Raw genomic sequence first — 18,958 nt, forward strand, 5'->3', positions numbered from 1 at the left:
TTTAAGCGGAAGTTTGAAGACGTCGATGTACCTGAATTTTACTAATTTCTTCACTCATGCACCTTCCCAGCATTGCATAAAAATTCTGAAAATCATCAGCATGTTTCGGAGCACCTACTTGTGCAAGCAGCTTTTTTTCTTTAATGAAAGTGAACAAGGCCTCACTGTGATTGGAGATGACCGATGCGCATTTTGCAGTCTCTCGTGAGGATGGCGTGAGCACAAGATTTAGTGGTAGACATTCACTCCCTGGTAGCAGCGAAGCATTGCCAGGTGTCCAGCCAGCACCTATGGAGGCAGCGCATTATCAGTCAGTGGGAATAAAACCTGTATGGAATCCTCTTTAGGGTGCTTTCTGTCGCGTTTCTGACCACTCAAATTCTCGTGGACCTGTTTGCTTAAGTGTCTCCTGCAAGCACGCCCCTCTTTCCGCAGTGCCACCTAACAGTGTGGCCCCCGAGGAGCTATGTAGGCTACCTAAAATAGTCCGAGAAATACTAAAAGAAAACGCGCCCCTGTTTTTGTCTTGATTTGCTATTTTTGCCAGAACACTGAAAGATAGCCCACTGCCCAGGAAAGTGGGGGCGGGGCAGTGCCGCTGCTACCACCACCATAAGTGATGCTGGTAAAAACGGTGTCAGTTAGCTACTGTCGGAGTTCAAGAACATCTTTGGTTCATCCCCCTTTGCTGCAATGGTGACCTTGGCAGAAGCTAGGTACCATGGGGATAGTAGAACTGAGTAGAACTTGTTGCTGGGCGAGTTGGTTGGGATCTAAAGAATACATTGTTGCGCCAAAAAAGGAAGAATAAAGACTTGGGAAGGAAGAGTACGAAAAGACAGATTGAGCGCAGATTTACCATGGGGATAAGCAAGCAATGCTGAACAATGCCTGAAATTGCAAAATTTGGTCACTTTGTTTTTTGTTGCGGAGCAGCAAAGACACCAGGATGCGACAAAGCTTCACAGTTGAAAAGAAAATGGAAACAGTCTGATGGCACTGGAAGACCAACAGCAATATGAGCAAGACCACCCATCAATTTTGGGTTTACTGCAAGCGAGTGAAGCAATGGAATTCGACCTATCAAACTCAACTGAAGCAATGCCATGGAAAAGGCAAATTCAAGCGTGCCATGAACAACTGAAGGCTCGTATTTTCTGAGAAGATCGATGATGGACTCTTCCAGTGCCTCCAAGAAGAGAGCGGCAGGAAGGGCCATAAGTAACCATCTGTTCCAAGAGAAAGCGTTGAAGCCCGCATTTAAAGTGATGTTGGGAAATTTCAATGCCTCTCACCAGTACCTGTCGTGGTGGAAAAAGTGGTATAATGTTTTGCTCTGGTACCGACAAGCGACAGCCAAAAGCTTCCTTGAGGTCATCGACATTTCGTTCTACAACGATAGGGACTGTTCCTTTGAAGGTTTTGAGGAAGACTGAACAAGAGAATATAAACAGACCTTCATAACTTTTGACTGCAACATTGTTTTTATTTCTTTTCAACTTTTTTGTTTGCACGCCAGAAGTTAGTCCACTCCCTTTTTCCACCCATTCTGCTCTATACTTTAGGTGAGTTATCTCTCTCGATGTTAGGGCAGGTACAGCCGAGTGTCAGAGCTCACTTTGGGACTACTGCTGTAGAGCATATTGACAAATATCCAAATAAATTGTGTAAATAATTTCTATATGAATAATTTCTATGCTGCCTGCCACAGTGTTAATTTTTCCGAGCTAAAGTGCACAAGGTTTGAAAAAGTAACATGTTATTGGCGCCTGCCTACAGCGACATCAGTGCCCTAATGCTAAACATGCTACCATTGTATGATTGATGCAGTACGCACGCTGAAGTCATGAATAGTCTTGTCGTTTCTGATACATCACCATCAGCTGCCAGAACCCCTTAGCCCTTATGCCATCGCTCAGCAGCAAAAACACTTATAGAGCTTCAAGAATTCCCATGCATAATGTACAGCTTGTTCCATGGTTTCGTTTGTTTCATTGCTTCAATAGACATGATATCCCGGACAAAGTGGAAGCCAGGACTGTTATATTCAGTCCATCTCTGTTGCTTAAGGCCTGTTCTTGCCTTAGGTCTGCATGCAGTATCAATCATTCATTTGCAGCATGTTTGAGGACACTAATGTTGCCATGCATAAGCATCTGGTTACGCGGTACTTTTTCAAGTCTCATGCGCTTCTATTGCAGCCTGAAGAGCCAAAACTCCAGTAGCAATCATCACAGATGGAAAATATTTGAACCTTTGTCACTAAGATCTACAACTTCTCCATTGAAGATTTTACAGTTAAAGCTTACTCTAAATGTTAGTTAACTAATTGTTAATTAATCACCTAAACTCACAGTAAAAAATATTTCGAGTTGCTCAAGAGGACTGTGAACAAAACAATAAGTTGGTTGCATTCTCGTAAAACACATGTGGATATTTTCAAGCTTGGCACGAGTCAGCTGAAACACCCTGTACAAGTCTAGGTGCAACCATACTAGAAAGGCCCACTGACACTCCCTCATCAGAAATGGAATTAGCCACCCGGTTCCAGTATCTAGCCACTACCTCCCTCATGACTCTTGCAATTAAAAACCATGGCCTTCAGTTCCCAGTGGCTAAGAAGCAGCTGAAGCTCAACATTTAACATACAAACTCTCTCCACTGGTGTTCATATACCAGTTTGTATACTATATGTATGTGTTCACTTCACTGTTGCAAAAAAAAAGTTTTTCGAATGACTATGATAGCTATAATTCAACCTCCCTCATGACTCTTGCAATTAAAAACCATGGCCTTCAGTCCCCAGTGGCTAAGAAGCAGCTGAACCTCAACATTTAATGTACAAACTCTCTCCACTGGTGTTCATATACCAGTTCGTATACTATATGTATGTGTTCACTTCACTGTTGCAAAAAAAAAGTTTTTCGAATGACTATGATGGCTATAATTCATGATGTACAATTCTTTCTGCCTGTGAGATTATTTATTAGGCTGCTCAGTGCTGCATAAAACCAACTTTGCTTGAGCAGGCTCTAAATAGTTCTGATCCTTCGTTCTTGGAAAGCCAGCATTATAAGCTGCAGACACAAAAAGTGCAACTAGTGATTAGCATAAATGACAGAAATGTTACAATGAAACCTGTTTTTAGTGCACTTTATTCTCCATGACTGCTGCATCAAAAAAGGAAAAGAAAAAAAAAAGAAAAATTATGTTTAAAAAAATTTTTCTTACATACCTTGTCACTTGTGAATGAAGTGGAAACCATTAAAGAGTGATTGCCAAAGTGAAGCAATAGCCTGCTCATAGTTAAGCTTATATATGCTGCTGGGGACACTTCTTATTGGTTATCGCTCAATTCTGGGAAGTGTGTGTGTGCTGCAAAGTCTCTCTGCATCCACAATCGGCCTGAGTTGCAAACCACATTCAAACTTCTGCAGGGCCAGGAATCGTGCAGTGGTATTGGGATCCACCCACGAAGTCTCCGTTTCAATTATATTTGGGAATAATTGGTTTTGGCTAACACAGAGTGACAGGAAAAGACAAAGAAAGCATTGCTTTAAGGAGGAAAGTAATAGCACCAGCCAAATGCGTAGTCAGCAACTTAAATATAAATTTGAACTCAATAAAGGACACGCCTATTATAGAAACAACAAGGACAACACTGACTCATAGCTGAACATTTATTGGAGAATGCATAAACACCCAAGGAAGAAGCACATACATGACAGGAAACAGAAAATGCACTTGACAACTCAGATTAGCCTTCAAACACATTGCACGAGGTAAAAGAAAGAAATGTGTATAATTTGCGTTTACCTTCCTGTTCTTTCTTGTTTCCTGCACATAAGGAAGAGATTAAGTGCCTTAACAGTTATCTCTCACGTAGACTGGCACGTGTACCCGACTGACACGTGGTGTTACCATTCCTGAGCATGCGCAGATGAGTTTTGTGTCTTCTTTCTTTTTTTCGCCTCAGTGCTCCCTTCAGTTGATAGTCGGCGTTTGTGTTGTCCACTTCTCTACTCTTGTGTCCTGTCTGCATGCCTCACTTCTTTTTTGCATAATGAGTCCTTACCAACTAGCTCAGCTTTCTGTCGTTCTAAGCTTCCTGTTGCCCTTGTGCAGAAATTTTTTGAGATGCATAAGTGACCATGTTCCACCATTCCTTGCTTGACCTGCAGGTTCCTGTGAATGCCAAACACTTTAAACCAGTAGGCACAGATGACATAAAGAAGCTCTCAGTCAACAATGGCGAAGGCTACTCTGGCATCTGGGACTGGAAGCTAGACACCTGCCTAACGATAGATGGCTACCCCGCCAAGCCGACAGGCCTCCCCACATTGCACCTGAGCCAGGAACATGGCTTCATTGCCGTAGCCAATGGCAGAAACACCATGAATGCCAAGGTACGTTCAACCCTGCATGTCTCCGAAACCATTACAACATTGTGCTAAATCATGTTCAGCACGCAGATTGCTTGTTATCAATGTTAGTTGAACGAGGGATGTCTCGGTTTGGAGCTAACATTTTGATAGTCCCCTTGTTACAACATTGCCTTAAGTATAACAAACCCCATACAAGCATTCTTGCGCATGATGGTGACAAGCGACATGATGGAGATGGCTGTCGTGTTCGCTCGTCGCCTACAAATCATACCCTAAGTGAGCAACGACATTGAGCGACATCTCCCCGGTGTTGCCAATATGAGGGCAGCAAATGCATGCCGAAACTGACGTGACGCATGCTATATGAAATTAAGTTGATGTGTTTTACTGTAAAGAGTAGCTTAAAATATTTCTGAAGGTCTTGCAGGAGGTGGCATCCTTCCACATATCAAAACTGACTACTAGTGGTTTGCTCATTCCATGCGACAATCAGTACTTAGTACTTGACAGAGGTACATCCAGTTCTGGCTTCGTGCTATTGGCTAGTTGCTCAGAGCAATTCTGGGTGACGGGCGACAAATCCTAGATTTCCAGAAACAAGCGATCTGCTCAGGCGACGGCCCGTTTTGCCGTTCGTCGCACACAAAATTGCTCTCATGAGTCACAGCCCTGATTAATAAGGATATAGCTGGTAACATACAAGAATTCTATAGCATTAACGAGAGGGTGGCAAGTCTTGTTGCGAAACCTAATAAGAGGTACCAATTGAAGGTTGTACAGGTCTACGCGCCTACATCCAGTCATGATGACCAGCAAGTTGAATGCTTCTATGAAGACGTGGAATCGGCGATGGGTAAAGTCAACACAAAATACATTATACTGATGGGCGACTTCAATGCCAGGGTAGGCAAGAAGCAGGCTGGAGACAAGTCAGTGGGGGAATATAGCATAGGTTATAGGAATAGCTGGGGGGAGTTATTAGCAGAGTTTGCAGAACGGAATAATTTGCGGATAATGAATACCTTCTTCCGCAAGCGGGATAATCGAAAGTGAACGTGGAGGAGTCCGACTGGCGAGACCTGAAATGAAATAGACTTCATACTCTGCGCTAACCCTGGTATCATACAAGATGTGGACGTGCTCGGCAAGGTGCGCTGCAGTGACCATAGGATGGTAAGAACTCGAATTAGCCTAGACTTGAGGAGGGAACAGAAGAAACTGGTACATAAGAAGCCAATCAATGAGTTAGCAGTAAGAGGGAAAAAGAGGAATTCCGCATCAAGAACCACCTCAAGAACCACTTCGCAGACAATACTTTTTTTTTTTTTCTGCCAGGCACACCCTGATTCCGAGGAAACTGTGGGCAGTGCAGACAGCCCATGTGCACAGAGTCTTCCAGATGCAGGTCAGTGTTTTATGGACACTCTTTTTCTATGCCAACGATCTGTCAGTCCAGCACACAAGGGGCACAGAAAAATGTGACATGTTCAGGGAAATGCCACATTAGCTGGCCCAGCTGGTATCTAAACAATTGCCTCGTGGACCAAAAGGCTTCTGCTGGACTGATTTGAGTAAAGTTTATTGCACTTGAGGTAGTTAAATTCTAGTGACTGTAGGAAGCAGAATGTTAATTGAGGGCCTGAAATATGTTAAAAAAAATTGCTGAAAATCTGGGAAATTGTGACATTGTTTGTAATCACCTCGCCGATGACGCTGCTCGACGTGCTTAGACTGGAGCACCAACGCTCCTTATACCTTTATCGAGAGTGGACGCTACAAGAGAGCTTCACATTCTTGCTTGTATCATCATGTTCAGTTATTGTCATACACCGCAGAACTCTAACTGTCATTTATACAGACTTGACCTATCAGCGAAAGTGAAATCACCAGCAAACCTTTCAGGACGTGATGCAATACTACGGTGCCGGTTGTGGGTAGGAGTAGCATTCACTAACTTCAACTATCGTATTGGAATGGCGGACTCGCCGATGTGCGCCAAGTGCAAGTGTGTAGAGACCATCAGTCATCTTCTGTGCCACTGTTCTCACTTAGATAACTAACGTCAGACTCTCCAGTGTGCCTTGAATAGACTGGATGATAGGCCATTCACAGAAGCAAAGGTCTTGGGAACCTGGCCTCACAGTTCATTAGCCCAGAAAGCCATTCGAGTGCTTCTTCACTACCCGAAGGCAACAGACTTGAGTGCCCGGCTGTAGACATCCTGCACCAAACTTAGTGCATGTGAAACTGCAATATAGACCCATGTTTTCTCTCTCTTTCACTCCCCCATCCCCCTCCCCATGTGTAAGGTAGCAAACTGGACTCAGTATGGTTAACATCCCTGCCTTTCCTTCCTCCCTTCTGTCTCTCTCTCTGCTCTGCCCATTAGACAACGGACTACCCAGTGACTCAAGTTGCTATTAAAGAGGCTAAAGAAAGACAGACAGACAGATAACTTGGTGAAGTTCGTAAAGAATGCCATGGTGACATGGCCACTCCTCCTAAGTTGAATGCAGAATCCCAGTTCCCTTGTGGGTATCCTTCTGAGAGTTTGAGTGGGAAAGATAGCCCCATCATCATCATCATCAGAGCACAAGCAGGAAAGCCTAGCTCTTGCGTTACCCTACTACCACCTATTTTATCTTCTCTAACACCCCACCTTCTGTGCCTTTGTGACAGAGGACAAATAGTCCAGGGTGGAAGTATCATTTAAAGAGCATAATACATTCTCAAACGAAATTTTCATTTCAAGTATGTGGTAAATATTTCATCTGTTGCATTGTGTACATGCCTTGCAGAGCATCCATTTATTTTGAAACCATGTGCTCTATTTTCTTCTCTTGTTTTCAGGCACGGAGCAAGCAACACCGAGCTTGCAGTCTGAGGCAGGCACACAGTGTGACATTAGCACAGTCACCAAGTTTACCTGGCGAACAGTCAGAATCATGTCGAGGTGGACGCAGTATGACGTGGTGAAAGTGTCTCAAGGCACGCAGGCTTCTGGTCCAGACTTTGATGATGACGACATCCTGAAGATGCAACGTGGAGGTGTGTTCGCCTTTTAGTTTTGTTCACCCATTCCTCTTATGTCCACTTCCTTCAGGTGATCTGTTATTTTGGATGCTTCATCTTCACTTCATCCAGTATTTAATTGTGTTTCCCTTCGGCTTCCTACTTAAACCAAAAATTTTTAAAAATCTATATTTTTCAAATTTCAGTGTTGAAAACATGTCAATAGACATAATTCTATGTGCTTCTTTCGAATATTTGATTCATTTAAGAAAAATTTCGTTCAGTTCTGACTTTATGCAAGTTTCGTATATTTAGTTTTCTGGAACGATTTGCAGAAAATCATTTCCTGACGCTTTGCTATACATGCTTCTGCATGGTTCAAGAAATCCAATAAGATCAGCCTTATTGCTTGGACTGTTCTAGCATGATAGTTGTGATAGTTTTTGGTCATGCAAGGGACATAAATGAAAGTGTACCTCATATTCAAATAAGCACATATAATTGTGTATATTCACAGCTTTTCAGCACCATAATTTGAAGAATACATTTTTTTAAATTTGTTGGTCTAGGATCCAGTTCTCGCCATTAATAAAAATTGCTTTATGAAAGTCATTTTACTATGCCACTAGATTAGTTGAGTGCAGTCATATATAGCAATAAGAAACCTGCACATTGTTCGAAGACAGCTTAGAGCGACATAGGTACCAGCACTGCTGCCACCATACTGACATTATGAGCTCAAAACTGTTTGGGCATGTCATCCGTTGCATAAAAGTCACTGGTTATCTGTTGAGGTGACTGAATGGCTGCCATAGGATGGAAAATGCAGTTGAGGATGGCAGCTGACCAGAAAAACAGTTTCACCGATAAGGCAAATCGTTGATAGCAATAGCGAAGTATTAGACAACTACACAAAGCACGGTTCGAAGTTTTGTCAGTCTATAAATTGCAGTACACATTCACTGACTAATTAAATAAAATTATGCATGTTGTTACATGTGCACAAGCAAGCTTCAATTGACCTCACTCATTGACCACGAACACTCACTGTCACAAAGCATGCGCAATAAAGAGTGCAAACAGAAAGTAGAGAATGCTTTATGCTGCCTCTCACTCCAGTGCGTCTGCTAAACTTCAGATTATGCAATCTAAACTGTTTGAGCGATCCACATAGCCCAGCCCCAGCCCAAACGGCAGGAAAGACTCAAACGTCTTTCTGTCACATTTCAGATTGATTTCACCGCATGCTGCCAAACTAAACCGTAAGCTGCCACCATCGCCATGAAGCTGACAAGTATCTGATCGTAACTGCACCTACCCTTCTGCTTATCAGGATTTCAGGAACATCACGTGTTGGCAGCACCTACTTAGAGGCAGAAACCACAACATCGTCACCATTTGAGTGATCCGCATAGCCCAGCCCAAATTGCAAGAAAGGCTCAAATGTCTTTCTGTCACATTTCAGATTGATTTCACTGCGAGCTGCCAGACTAAACCGCAAGCTGCCGCCGTCGCCATGAAGCTGACAAGTAGGTATCTGATCATCACTGCACCTACCCCGCTGCTTATCGGGATTCCAGGAATGTCACGTGTTGGCAGCACCTACTTAAAGCTAGAACACCGCAACATCGTCACCAATTGAGCGATCCACATAGCCCAGCCCCAGCGCAAACGGCAGGAAAGGCTCAAACATCTTTCTGTCACATTTCAGGTATGCATTGCTCATTTTTATATTGTCACTTCAGCTGAAAAGAGCCCTTGTGGATCACTCTTCTGGTATTCATTATGCCGTAAAATGCCGAACTTGAAAAAGAGATTAAGTCCCTAAAATTGTCGCTTCAAGAGCCAGCAGACGAGCTTCAAACAGCGCTTGCTCTCATTGAGAAAAAGGCATTATCTCAGAAAAAGGAAATTCTGGAAATACAAAGTAGGCTTACATTTTTGATGCATTACCAACAAGCCCACATTGCAACCCTCATAATAGTTCAGTTTGTCTTGAGAGACAAAAGGAACATTTTCCAGAGAAAAGCCAAAAAAGCTCGGCTGACTGCGAAAGATCTCGGCAAAAGCAAAGGTCGAGCCAAATGTTTTTTAACGACCGTTTATGTCCAGAGAGCAAAGCACTCTTCTCTGAAGCATTGAAACTGGAGAAAAGCAAACAATGGCACCTCTTGTGGACGGAGCAATGTGTCATAAAGGCCAGAAAAACCACAACCAGTGCTGTCAACAAGATACCGTATTTACTCGCATAATGATCGCACTTTTTTGTCGCAAAAATTGACGCAAATTCAGGGGTGCGATCATTACGTGGGTTAAATTTCCCGCGAAAAGAAAAAAAAAATTTTTTTTCGTCCCGCGTTTGCTGTGGGATGCGGGTGCGGGACACCAAAACAAAAATGGCAGCCGGCAGAGCAAGCCGAACGCGCCGAACACGATCTTTTTTTTTTTCTCGTGAGTACATTATGTGCATTGAAACAGTTTCTTCCATATCAGTGATGAATAGCAAGTTTGCGGCAATACCATGTCCACTCTGAGGGGACAGAAACAGATGGGCGTGCTTAGCTGCCAGTGACATAGAAACTCATGGCCGGCGTGCTGCGAAAACCACCATCTGTCTTCACTACTATCCTAATCGGGCATGTTTCCACTAAGGGCGGGCGAATATCTTAGCCGTGTTACAAGCGTCGGCGTATGAATAGGATACACTTATAACGTATCAGTGTAAGCGTGGCTACTATCATTGCCACGCGCGATTTGTTGCGTGCCCACAAATGCAGATGAAAAGAATCAAAAGGCGCCTTTTTTGTTTTTGTTGCCCACAACCATTATAAAGCCTACCCATAATAAAGGCAAGTTTGGTTGTACCCCTTTTTGTCATGGAAGTGCGGAAAGTGATGAAAGTAATGAAATGAGGCATCTACTTAAGTATGTTTGGTGCGTGCAGACCGCTTGGTTTGTCTTGAATGGTCGTTTGCGTAGCATTCGACAGATGGTAAGCGCGATCATTATTAGCTAGACTTGGCACACTACATATCGCTGCGGCAAGTTCGGGGTGTGATCATTACACAGGAAATAAAAAAAATCGAATTTTGACGACAAAATTCAGGGGTGCGATCATTATGCGAGTGAATACAATAACATCACCAGATGACTGACATGTCATCACGTAAGGCTACGCTTCAATGACAGACGGAAGGAAAAAAGAGGGAAGAAACACCAAGACGGTGTTTGAACTTCTAGAGCCACGAACGTTTAGTACACCGTTATTCACTTCATCTCCTTTATCATTACTGCATCTGAACATAAGGAGCCTCCAGAAACATTGCGATGAATTCGTTGACCTTTGTGCAACACTGCACCACACGTTTCACTTCATTGCTTTATCAGAAACTTGTTTATCTGAAAACACGTGTCAAGCATATCCACTCCCCGACTATCACCTGGAGCTTGCTTGTAGGCAAAGCTTATCATCAAGCACTACAACTAACAAAACTGTACATAGGGGTGTCGCTCTTTACATAAGAAACGACGTAATATATAGAGTTAGAACAGATATCGTTTTTAAATCTACATGGTGCGAAGTACTCATTACGAAATACCACCAAATATATGGTAACGCATATTTAGGGTTGTACTCAATTCTAATGCGCACGCAATTTTCGGACCCGTTTTATCGGAAAAAAGAGTGTGTTATATTTGAGTAAATATGGTAAGTGGCTTGATAACAACGGTAACAATACTGCTCAGTTTATTATAGTGGGTGATGCCAACATTGACATTAATCGAACCAACACTTATAACTACACAGACTTAATAACAAGCTACGGATTACAACAGTGGATCAGATTACCAACGCGCATTACTAACTCAAGACAGAGCACATGGGATCACGCAATCACAAACATATCTGACACCAAATTTTCAAGTGAAACATTAGCATCTGACATTACTGATCACCTTCCTATTTTTGCAACCATCACATCCAGTAGCCAGTTATGTCCTCAGCAAAATCATATGACATAAAACATGACATAATTTTTGATGCCGTAATGAAAGAAACTTGGCACTCTGTATATTCGGCAGACACAGCAGACAATAAATATGAACAGCTCGTGAAAGTATTTTATAGATGTAAAAAAACTAGGTGAATGTGTTTCAACGGTATCCAGGAGAAATGCAAAGTGAAAACTGTGGATAACTGCTGGTATTGTAAAGTCAATACATCACAAAGATAACATGTATAGAAAACTAAAGCGAAAACCATACTATGTCACTTTAGAAAAGCACGTATAGGGCATACAAGAAAAAGCTTGAAAGCGTAATCACAGTTTCTAAGCGAAATTATTTTCACGCTAAAATTAAAGAAGCAAATGGTGACTGAAAAGCTACATGGAAAGTGATAAATACTGCCCTAAGCATGTGCAACACACAGTATATGTGGAATATCAGTAAGTGACACGATAGTAAGTGATCCTTCTATTATTGCTGAAAGCTTCAACAGTTATTTTACTTATTAGCCAATAATTTAATTGTAAATAACTCGCATACATTACAATCAGACACAGTCGCAACAACTAACCCTGCCAGTTCTCTCTTTCTTAAGCCTACTGACCCTAAGTCGACAACGTAATCCTCTCTTTAAAAAATACTTCATCAACCAGTCTAGACTTGGTATCTGTACCACTGCTCAACCACTTTTGATTATTTTTTGTGAACCCCTGTCACATATCATTAATGAAATGTTCGTTTCAGAGTCGTTCACGACGCTACTAAAAATTTCCAAGGTTGTACCAGTGTTCAAGAAAGGGGATAAGATGAATATGCCCAATTTCTGACCAATATTTATATTGTCACCATTTTCTAATGTTTTTGAGAAAGTAGTGCTAGCCCGACTAGATAAGTTTTTCAGTGGACGTTTGCTAAAGAGCAGTATGGATATATAAGAAGGAAGTCCACTGAGACAGCATCAATTAACATTGTGGAAAAAACAAATAAATTTTGAAAGAAAACTATGAACCATGGGTATCTTCATGGACCTAACCAAGGCTTTTGATCTTGTGAACCACGTATTACTGAAAAAACTTGAAAAGTATGGTATTCGGGGAGCACCCTTAAGCCTAATTAACACATATTTGAAAAACCGGCAGCAGTACATAATAGTTAACAGTATGCCGTCATCACGAATGATAACTAACAGCGGTATTCCCCAGGGGTCCATATTAGACCCTTTCCTTTTTCTGGCATACATCAACGATTTACCTGACTATCTCTCAGAAGACTGCATTTTATAACACAGACAATACAAATATTTTCCTGACAGCCGGTACAGAAACAGATCTTTGCAAAAAAGGCAATGATGTCCTGCTGAAACTATCTAACTGGCTTTAATCTAACTGCCTTCTAGCAAACACAAAGAAAAGTAATTACATAATTTTCGCCGGAGAAAACACCAGACTAATGAACACTAAAGTTCAACAACTCTCCTTTGCAAAGGGTTAACGAGATGAAAATTTTAGGTGCCTACCTCAACAGTTTACTAAAGTGACATAAACATATCCATGAAACTATACTAACCATCTATAAGAAAATCCCAATGCTGTATAAACTATGTTACATGTTTCCTTTGAACACACTCCATACTCTTTATGTCAGTTTTGTACACTCGCATATTATGTATGCTATTACCATATACGGACTCACGTACCCCACCACTTTATTGCCAATTATTGCTGCATAAAATACAGCACTTCGAGCTATTCTCTTCCTAAAAAGATCTGAATCAGTCAATTTGCGTACCCATTACTTAATATACTACTCGCGAAACATTACATTGATTACCACATTCTCGTTTTGTTTTACAAAATTGCACAAAATTATACTATGTCCTTGTATAAAATTGTCAAAATACCACATCCACATACCCATTACGATCAATCACCTCGAAAACACTAACCTTTGCAAAATCTTGCACTAATTATGGATCATTTACATTCTCGCATGCCACATCACAGCTCTGGAAAAAATTACCAACAGATCTAACAGCACACCAGCCATTTATCAGCTACGAAACTAACCTTCGCTTTTTTATGCCCGTGTCACTTGCTCAGTGAGTACATACCATATTTGTACTGTCCCGGACATTGTCTTCTTTTTTTTTCATGCGCTCTAGTGCAAAATAGAAGTGAGGCGTGCAGACAGGACACAAGAGTAAAGAAGTGGACAACACGAACGCCGACTATCAACTGAAGGGAGCACTGAGGTGAAAAAAAGAAAGAAGACACAAAACTCATCTGCGCATGCTCAGGAATGGTAACACCACATGTCAATCGGGTACACGTGCCGGTCTACGTGAGAGATAACTGTTAAGGCACTTAATCTCTTCCTTGTGTAAAGTAATCGAAGGCTGACTCACGCACGCACTTTTACCATTATAGATATGCCATGCCTCTACCATAAGGCGCGTATCCTCATTCTTATGCCTGTACAATATCGCGCATTCATCTAACTCTGGCGTGCAGTTACAATCTCGGCAATGTAGCGAAAGATTAGAAGGCGATCCACCGGTTAACGACCTTTTATGTTCCATTAGCCTCTGATTGATACACCGTCCCGTTTGCCCTACGTAGAACTGGCCACAGCTAAGGGGAATATTATAAACCACACCCATACGACAGTCAGTAAAACTGTTGTTCTTATTGTGCTTAACTGGACAAACATCTGTTCGTTTTTTGCCTTTTACCCGCTCCTTCCTATTCTGTACGGCAGCGCTTATCTTACCTAGCTTATTGGGAGCAGTGAAAGCAACATTAACATCATATCTACTAGCAACTTTTTTAAGCCTGTGCGACACTGAATGAATATACGGAATAGCCACTACTCTTTTTTTGCTACTACTGCTTTCTGTAATCACGTCCGTCCCTCTCGAAACCGACTTCTTTAGGCGCTCAGCCACAGTGGCCACCGCTACACTAGGATAACCTGCTTCTAATAGGCGCCGGACCTGCGCATTAAAACTGGCGCTCATTTTGTGCATGCAGGATCTGGTGAGGGAAGACTTAAGGCACAACATGGCAATTCCATTTTTTACTAATTTAGAATGCTTGGATTGAAAGTTTAGCAACGGCTTCGAAGATCTTGGGGAGTACTGCCAACAAACATTGTTTTGTTCGAAGATAAAGGAAATGTCAAGAAACTGAATTACGTGTCGCTGAGGAAATTCCTTGGTAAACTTTAATCCTCCCCCATAAAGTTTAAATTGCTCACTTACTGAGCTAGCAGCGGAATCGAATTCTTCCCTATTGCAGAAAATCAGGTAATCATCAACGTAACGAAATATCTTGATAACGCTATCATCTAAGGCTTTCTCTAAGCAGTTGTCAACCTTACTTAGGTAAATGTTGCTAAGAATAGGGGCGACCTTTGAGCCAATACAAATGCCTGATTTCTGCAGAAAAACGCCATCTCTCCACCCAATCAGCGTCGACTTCAAGTACATTGAAAGAACTTCTAGAAAAGCTCCCGTGGAAACACCGCATCTGTCAATAAAAGCCGACTCTTGCACTTGTTCTTTAATGCACTCATTTACAGAATTTAGCAACCTGTCATGCGGCAAGGAATAATACAGGTCTTCGATATCCATACTAAAAGCTGTACAATCACCAGGATTTTCCCCTCTCAAATACTGAACTAGTGCCTGAGAATTACGTAGGCAAAAGGGGTCTGAAAAAACTAGTGAAGCTAGGCAGTTCTGTAGGTAACTAGCGGCACAAACCTGCCACATCCCTTTCTGTAACACTATAGCATGAAAAGGAATTTCTTGTTTATGGGTCTTGGCCGAGAAAAACAGTTCTAAGGTGAGGGGGATTTAGCTTTCTTGACATTACAGACAAGCCTATCAAGATTATGCCTTGACAAGAGGTCAACCGCACGTTGCTTAACTACCGAAGGCTTGAGTTTTACTGGCTGCAAATTCTTTTCTATGGCTGAAAACGCTTTTTCTGAAAACATGTCATCTGGAATAATTACGAAATGACCTTCCTTGTCAGATATTACTGGTCTAAGTTTATGCTCCACAAGGTAATCAACTAACGGTCGGACAGGGTCAGGCGTTTTAAAATGAGAATTTGATTGTTTAATGCTAGCAATGCAATCCGAAATACAGCGTGAGCGTTCTTCTTCCGGGACGAACCTGGTTATGCAGCGCGGTATGCTTAAAACGTCAACGGGTTTTATGTTAGGCTTAAAACAGTGCTTAGGACCTAAAGCAAGGGTTCTTCTATGGTTATCACTTACGATGGCGTCTCCAAGAACCAGTACATTATTTGATGGTGAATTATTAGAAAGGTGTTTCCTCTTACTTTATTGAAGCTCCAGAAGTTTCATCCTCCATAGGAAGTCCGCATGTTGCACGGCTAACTTATTCCAATCAGCGCAGGGGCGGTTCCACTGGCGACCGTCTCCCAGGGCCGCGCAACGAACCCTTAGACACTCCTGGTAGAACCTAACTTGGCGCCATGATTCAGCGGAAAGAATAGCTCCAATCCTCCTTGCATGCCCAGTTGATGGTTGAAGATGATGATGTCGTGCCTTAAGTCATCCCTCACCAGATCCTGCATGCACAAAATGAGCGCCAGTTTTAATGCGCAGGTCTGGCGCCTATTAGAAGCAGGTTATCCTAGTGTAGCGGTGGCCACTGTGGCTGAACGCCTAAAGAAGTCGGTTTCGAGAGGGACGGACGGGATTACAGAAAGCAGTAATAGCAAAAAAAGAGTAGTGGCTATTCCGTATATTCATTCAGTGTCGCACAGGCTTAAAAAAGTTGCTAGTAGATATGATGTTAATGTTGCTTTCACTGCTCCCAATAAGCTAGGTAAGATAAGCGCTGCCGTACAGAATAGGAAGGAGCGGGTAAAAGGCAAAAAACAAACAGATGTTTGTCCAGTTAAGCACAATAAGAACAACAGTTTTACTGACTGTCGTATGGGTGTGGTTTATAATATTCCACTTAGCTGTGGCCAGTTCTACGTAGGGCAAACGGGACGGTGTATCAATCAGAGGCTAATGGAACATAAAAGGTCGTTAACCGGTGGATCGCCTTCTAATCTTTCGCTACATTGCCGAGATTGTAACTGCACGCCAGAGTTAGATGAATGCGCAATATTGTACAGGCATAAGAATGAAGATACGCGCCTTATGGTAGAGGCATGGCATGTCTATAATGGTGGAACTGCATGCGTGAGTCAGCCTTCGATTACTTTACACAAGGAAGAGATTAAGTGCCTTAACAATTATCTCTCACGTAGACCGGCACGTGTACCCGATTGACATGTGGTGTTACCATTCCTGAGCATGCGCAGATGAGTTTTGTGTCTTCTTTCTTTTTTTCGCCTCAGTGCTCCCTTCAGTTGATAGTCGGCGTTCGTGTTGTCCACTTCTCTACTCTTGTGTCCTGTCTGCACGCCTCACTTCTATTTTGCATAATGAATCCTTACCAACTAGCTCAGCTTTCTGTCGTTCTATGCGCTCTAGTGTTTATATAACAGCATATAACATAGGGGCCCCCTTTACAACTCCTACGAGAGTTATAGGGCCCCACCTTTAGACCATACCCAATGTACTTATCTTCACGTGATTAATAAAAGAACTTGAACTTAAACACGAGTTACGCAGGATGATGGCTTACATGAAACCACCAGCCATCTCTGCTTGCACAGCCTGTGCACTTGCTGGAGATTACAATACCTCTAATATGTTTTCCAGAGGCAGCATGATAAAAAAGAATGCAATGCCCGGGAAACGTGTTGCGTGAACATGCTGTAAGTATTAAAACATAAATGCTATGCATGGCTCAGCACCCAAACGAATTATTGTTGCCGACAGGCAATGCGGAATTGATTGGAATTGCCTAAAGGTCTCAATAATCAGGAGTTTGAAGTATTGGATAAAGCAGGGAATGAATGACTTAATACCACAAGTGGCCGAAGAAGGTGTATTCTCGGATGACCACTTCCGGGAATGCCGTTAATTTTGCAAGATTTCACATTACTAGCACCAGGATGCATAGACATCTATGATCGATGCCATCCTTGACACAGTCCCAAGCACGCTATCTTATCACAGTGCCAGGATCGCTTTCACCTGTTGATGCTTCTGATGCAGTAAAAGTGAAAGTGGTTGTCCGAAAATATGGCCCAAGCTTGTCCATGTGTTGCTGCGCGCAAACATGCTTGCCTACAAGCTGGTCAGTCTGTATATCGACCATTGTCATGCTCTCACTACAGATAGACAAAGGTACAGTTAGTGCATGCACTGAATCTTCATCCACCAGCAATAAACAAAGTTGATCCAGCTGTGTTAGGCGAATATCGCATCTCCTCGCAACAGTCAACATATATCGCTTCCCTCACTTGATCCCCACCCTCGTCGGTGCATACATCGCGGGTGGAGCAGGCACCACTTGAGGAAGTCGGGGCTGTGTCAGTGTTTAACACATCACGACAACCAGCAAATGCAGCCCTGCAGTCTTTAAACAAGTAGCTGCTTGGTTTGGCTTGCTCTGCAGTTTGGGCGAGGTCGACAGCTGCTAGATTGACAGGCTTTGCCAGCTTCGGTTTCGAGGTGGCACGAGCAGCATGGCTGATGACCATGCCGGCAATGTATTAAAACCAGAATATCGCTATTTTTGCTCAATTCTGAGCGGTATGAGGTAGTGCACGTGGTGTCCAAACATTGAACGGCACGCTGTAAGTTGTCCGAAATTCTTGCCAGAAGTGCACAGCTACGATGTCTAACGTGGTTGATGTTTTTCTTTTAGGTTTTTTTAAGTTAATTATACACCAAAGTCGCAACATATCACGCGGGAATGTTGAGGGGAACGACGACCTATTACAGTGCATTCTAATATATAAGTGTCTACGATCCCTTTGCTGGGAGCGGGCTCTAACACTGTTATACTTTGGAAAACATATAAACGGGGAACATATCAGCGGGGTCCTATTGCACCTCCAAGATATGGCACAGGCGGTGTACATGCTTAGCTGTGCGGAGAGCCATGCGCAGTCTTGGCCAGGCTAGAAGGTTCGAAGGTTTTGAAGGTTTGGAGGATTTATTGAATATATTTGAATACAAGAAAGTATATGGTAAATATTAGTACAGAAGGAGGTCCCAGAGTTTAAACTACCGAGGGGACCTCCTGTGCTAATTACAAAAAAAATAATCGAATACAGACAGGCAGTGGTGTTGCATATCAGTGAAACGGTATTAGCAAAGATAAATTAAATAACGAGAATACATAACTTCAGTAGAACATCATTATACAGAGAAATACACATAAAACAAATTAAGTACTAGACAGTTATACATAAAGTGTAAAAAACTAAGCACGGTTCGTTATCAATAAAGGTTATTTATTACTAACAGGCTGTTGACCACAAGTGAATTTTCAGTGCTTTATGAAATGAGTGTTCTGAATGGACGCACTTGATGTTCGTGGGCAATGAATTCTGAAACAGTGTTCCCGAAAAGAGCGCTGTCTGCTTGCCGTAATTTGTGCGTACTTTAAG

General features: G+C 42.4%; 1 protein-coding gene across 1 annotated transcript in view; it reads left to right on the forward strand.

Annotated features, from left to right (window-relative positions):
• Positions 1 to 18,958, forward strand: part of LOC142567724 (uncharacterized) — a 58,772-nt gene that overhangs the window by 19,944 nt on the left and 19,870 nt on the right. Inside the window, exons 2-4 of the mRNA XM_075677899.1 lie at positions 4,182 to 4,406; positions 5,721 to 5,790; positions 7,236 to 7,433. Coding sequence (XP_075534014.1) covers positions 4,182 to 4,406; positions 5,721 to 5,790; positions 7,236 to 7,433 — 493 coding nt within the window. The remainder of the gene's footprint in view (positions 1 to 4,181; positions 4,407 to 5,720; positions 5,791 to 7,235; positions 7,434 to 18,958) is intronic.

This window comes from Dermacentor variabilis, unplaced genomic scaffold (assembly GCF_050947875.1).
Source record: "Dermacentor variabilis isolate Ectoservices unplaced genomic scaffold, ASM5094787v1 scaffold_14, whole genome shotgun sequence".
Classification (NCBI taxonomy): Eukaryota; Metazoa; Arthropoda; class Arachnida; order Ixodida; family Ixodidae; genus Dermacentor; species Dermacentor variabilis.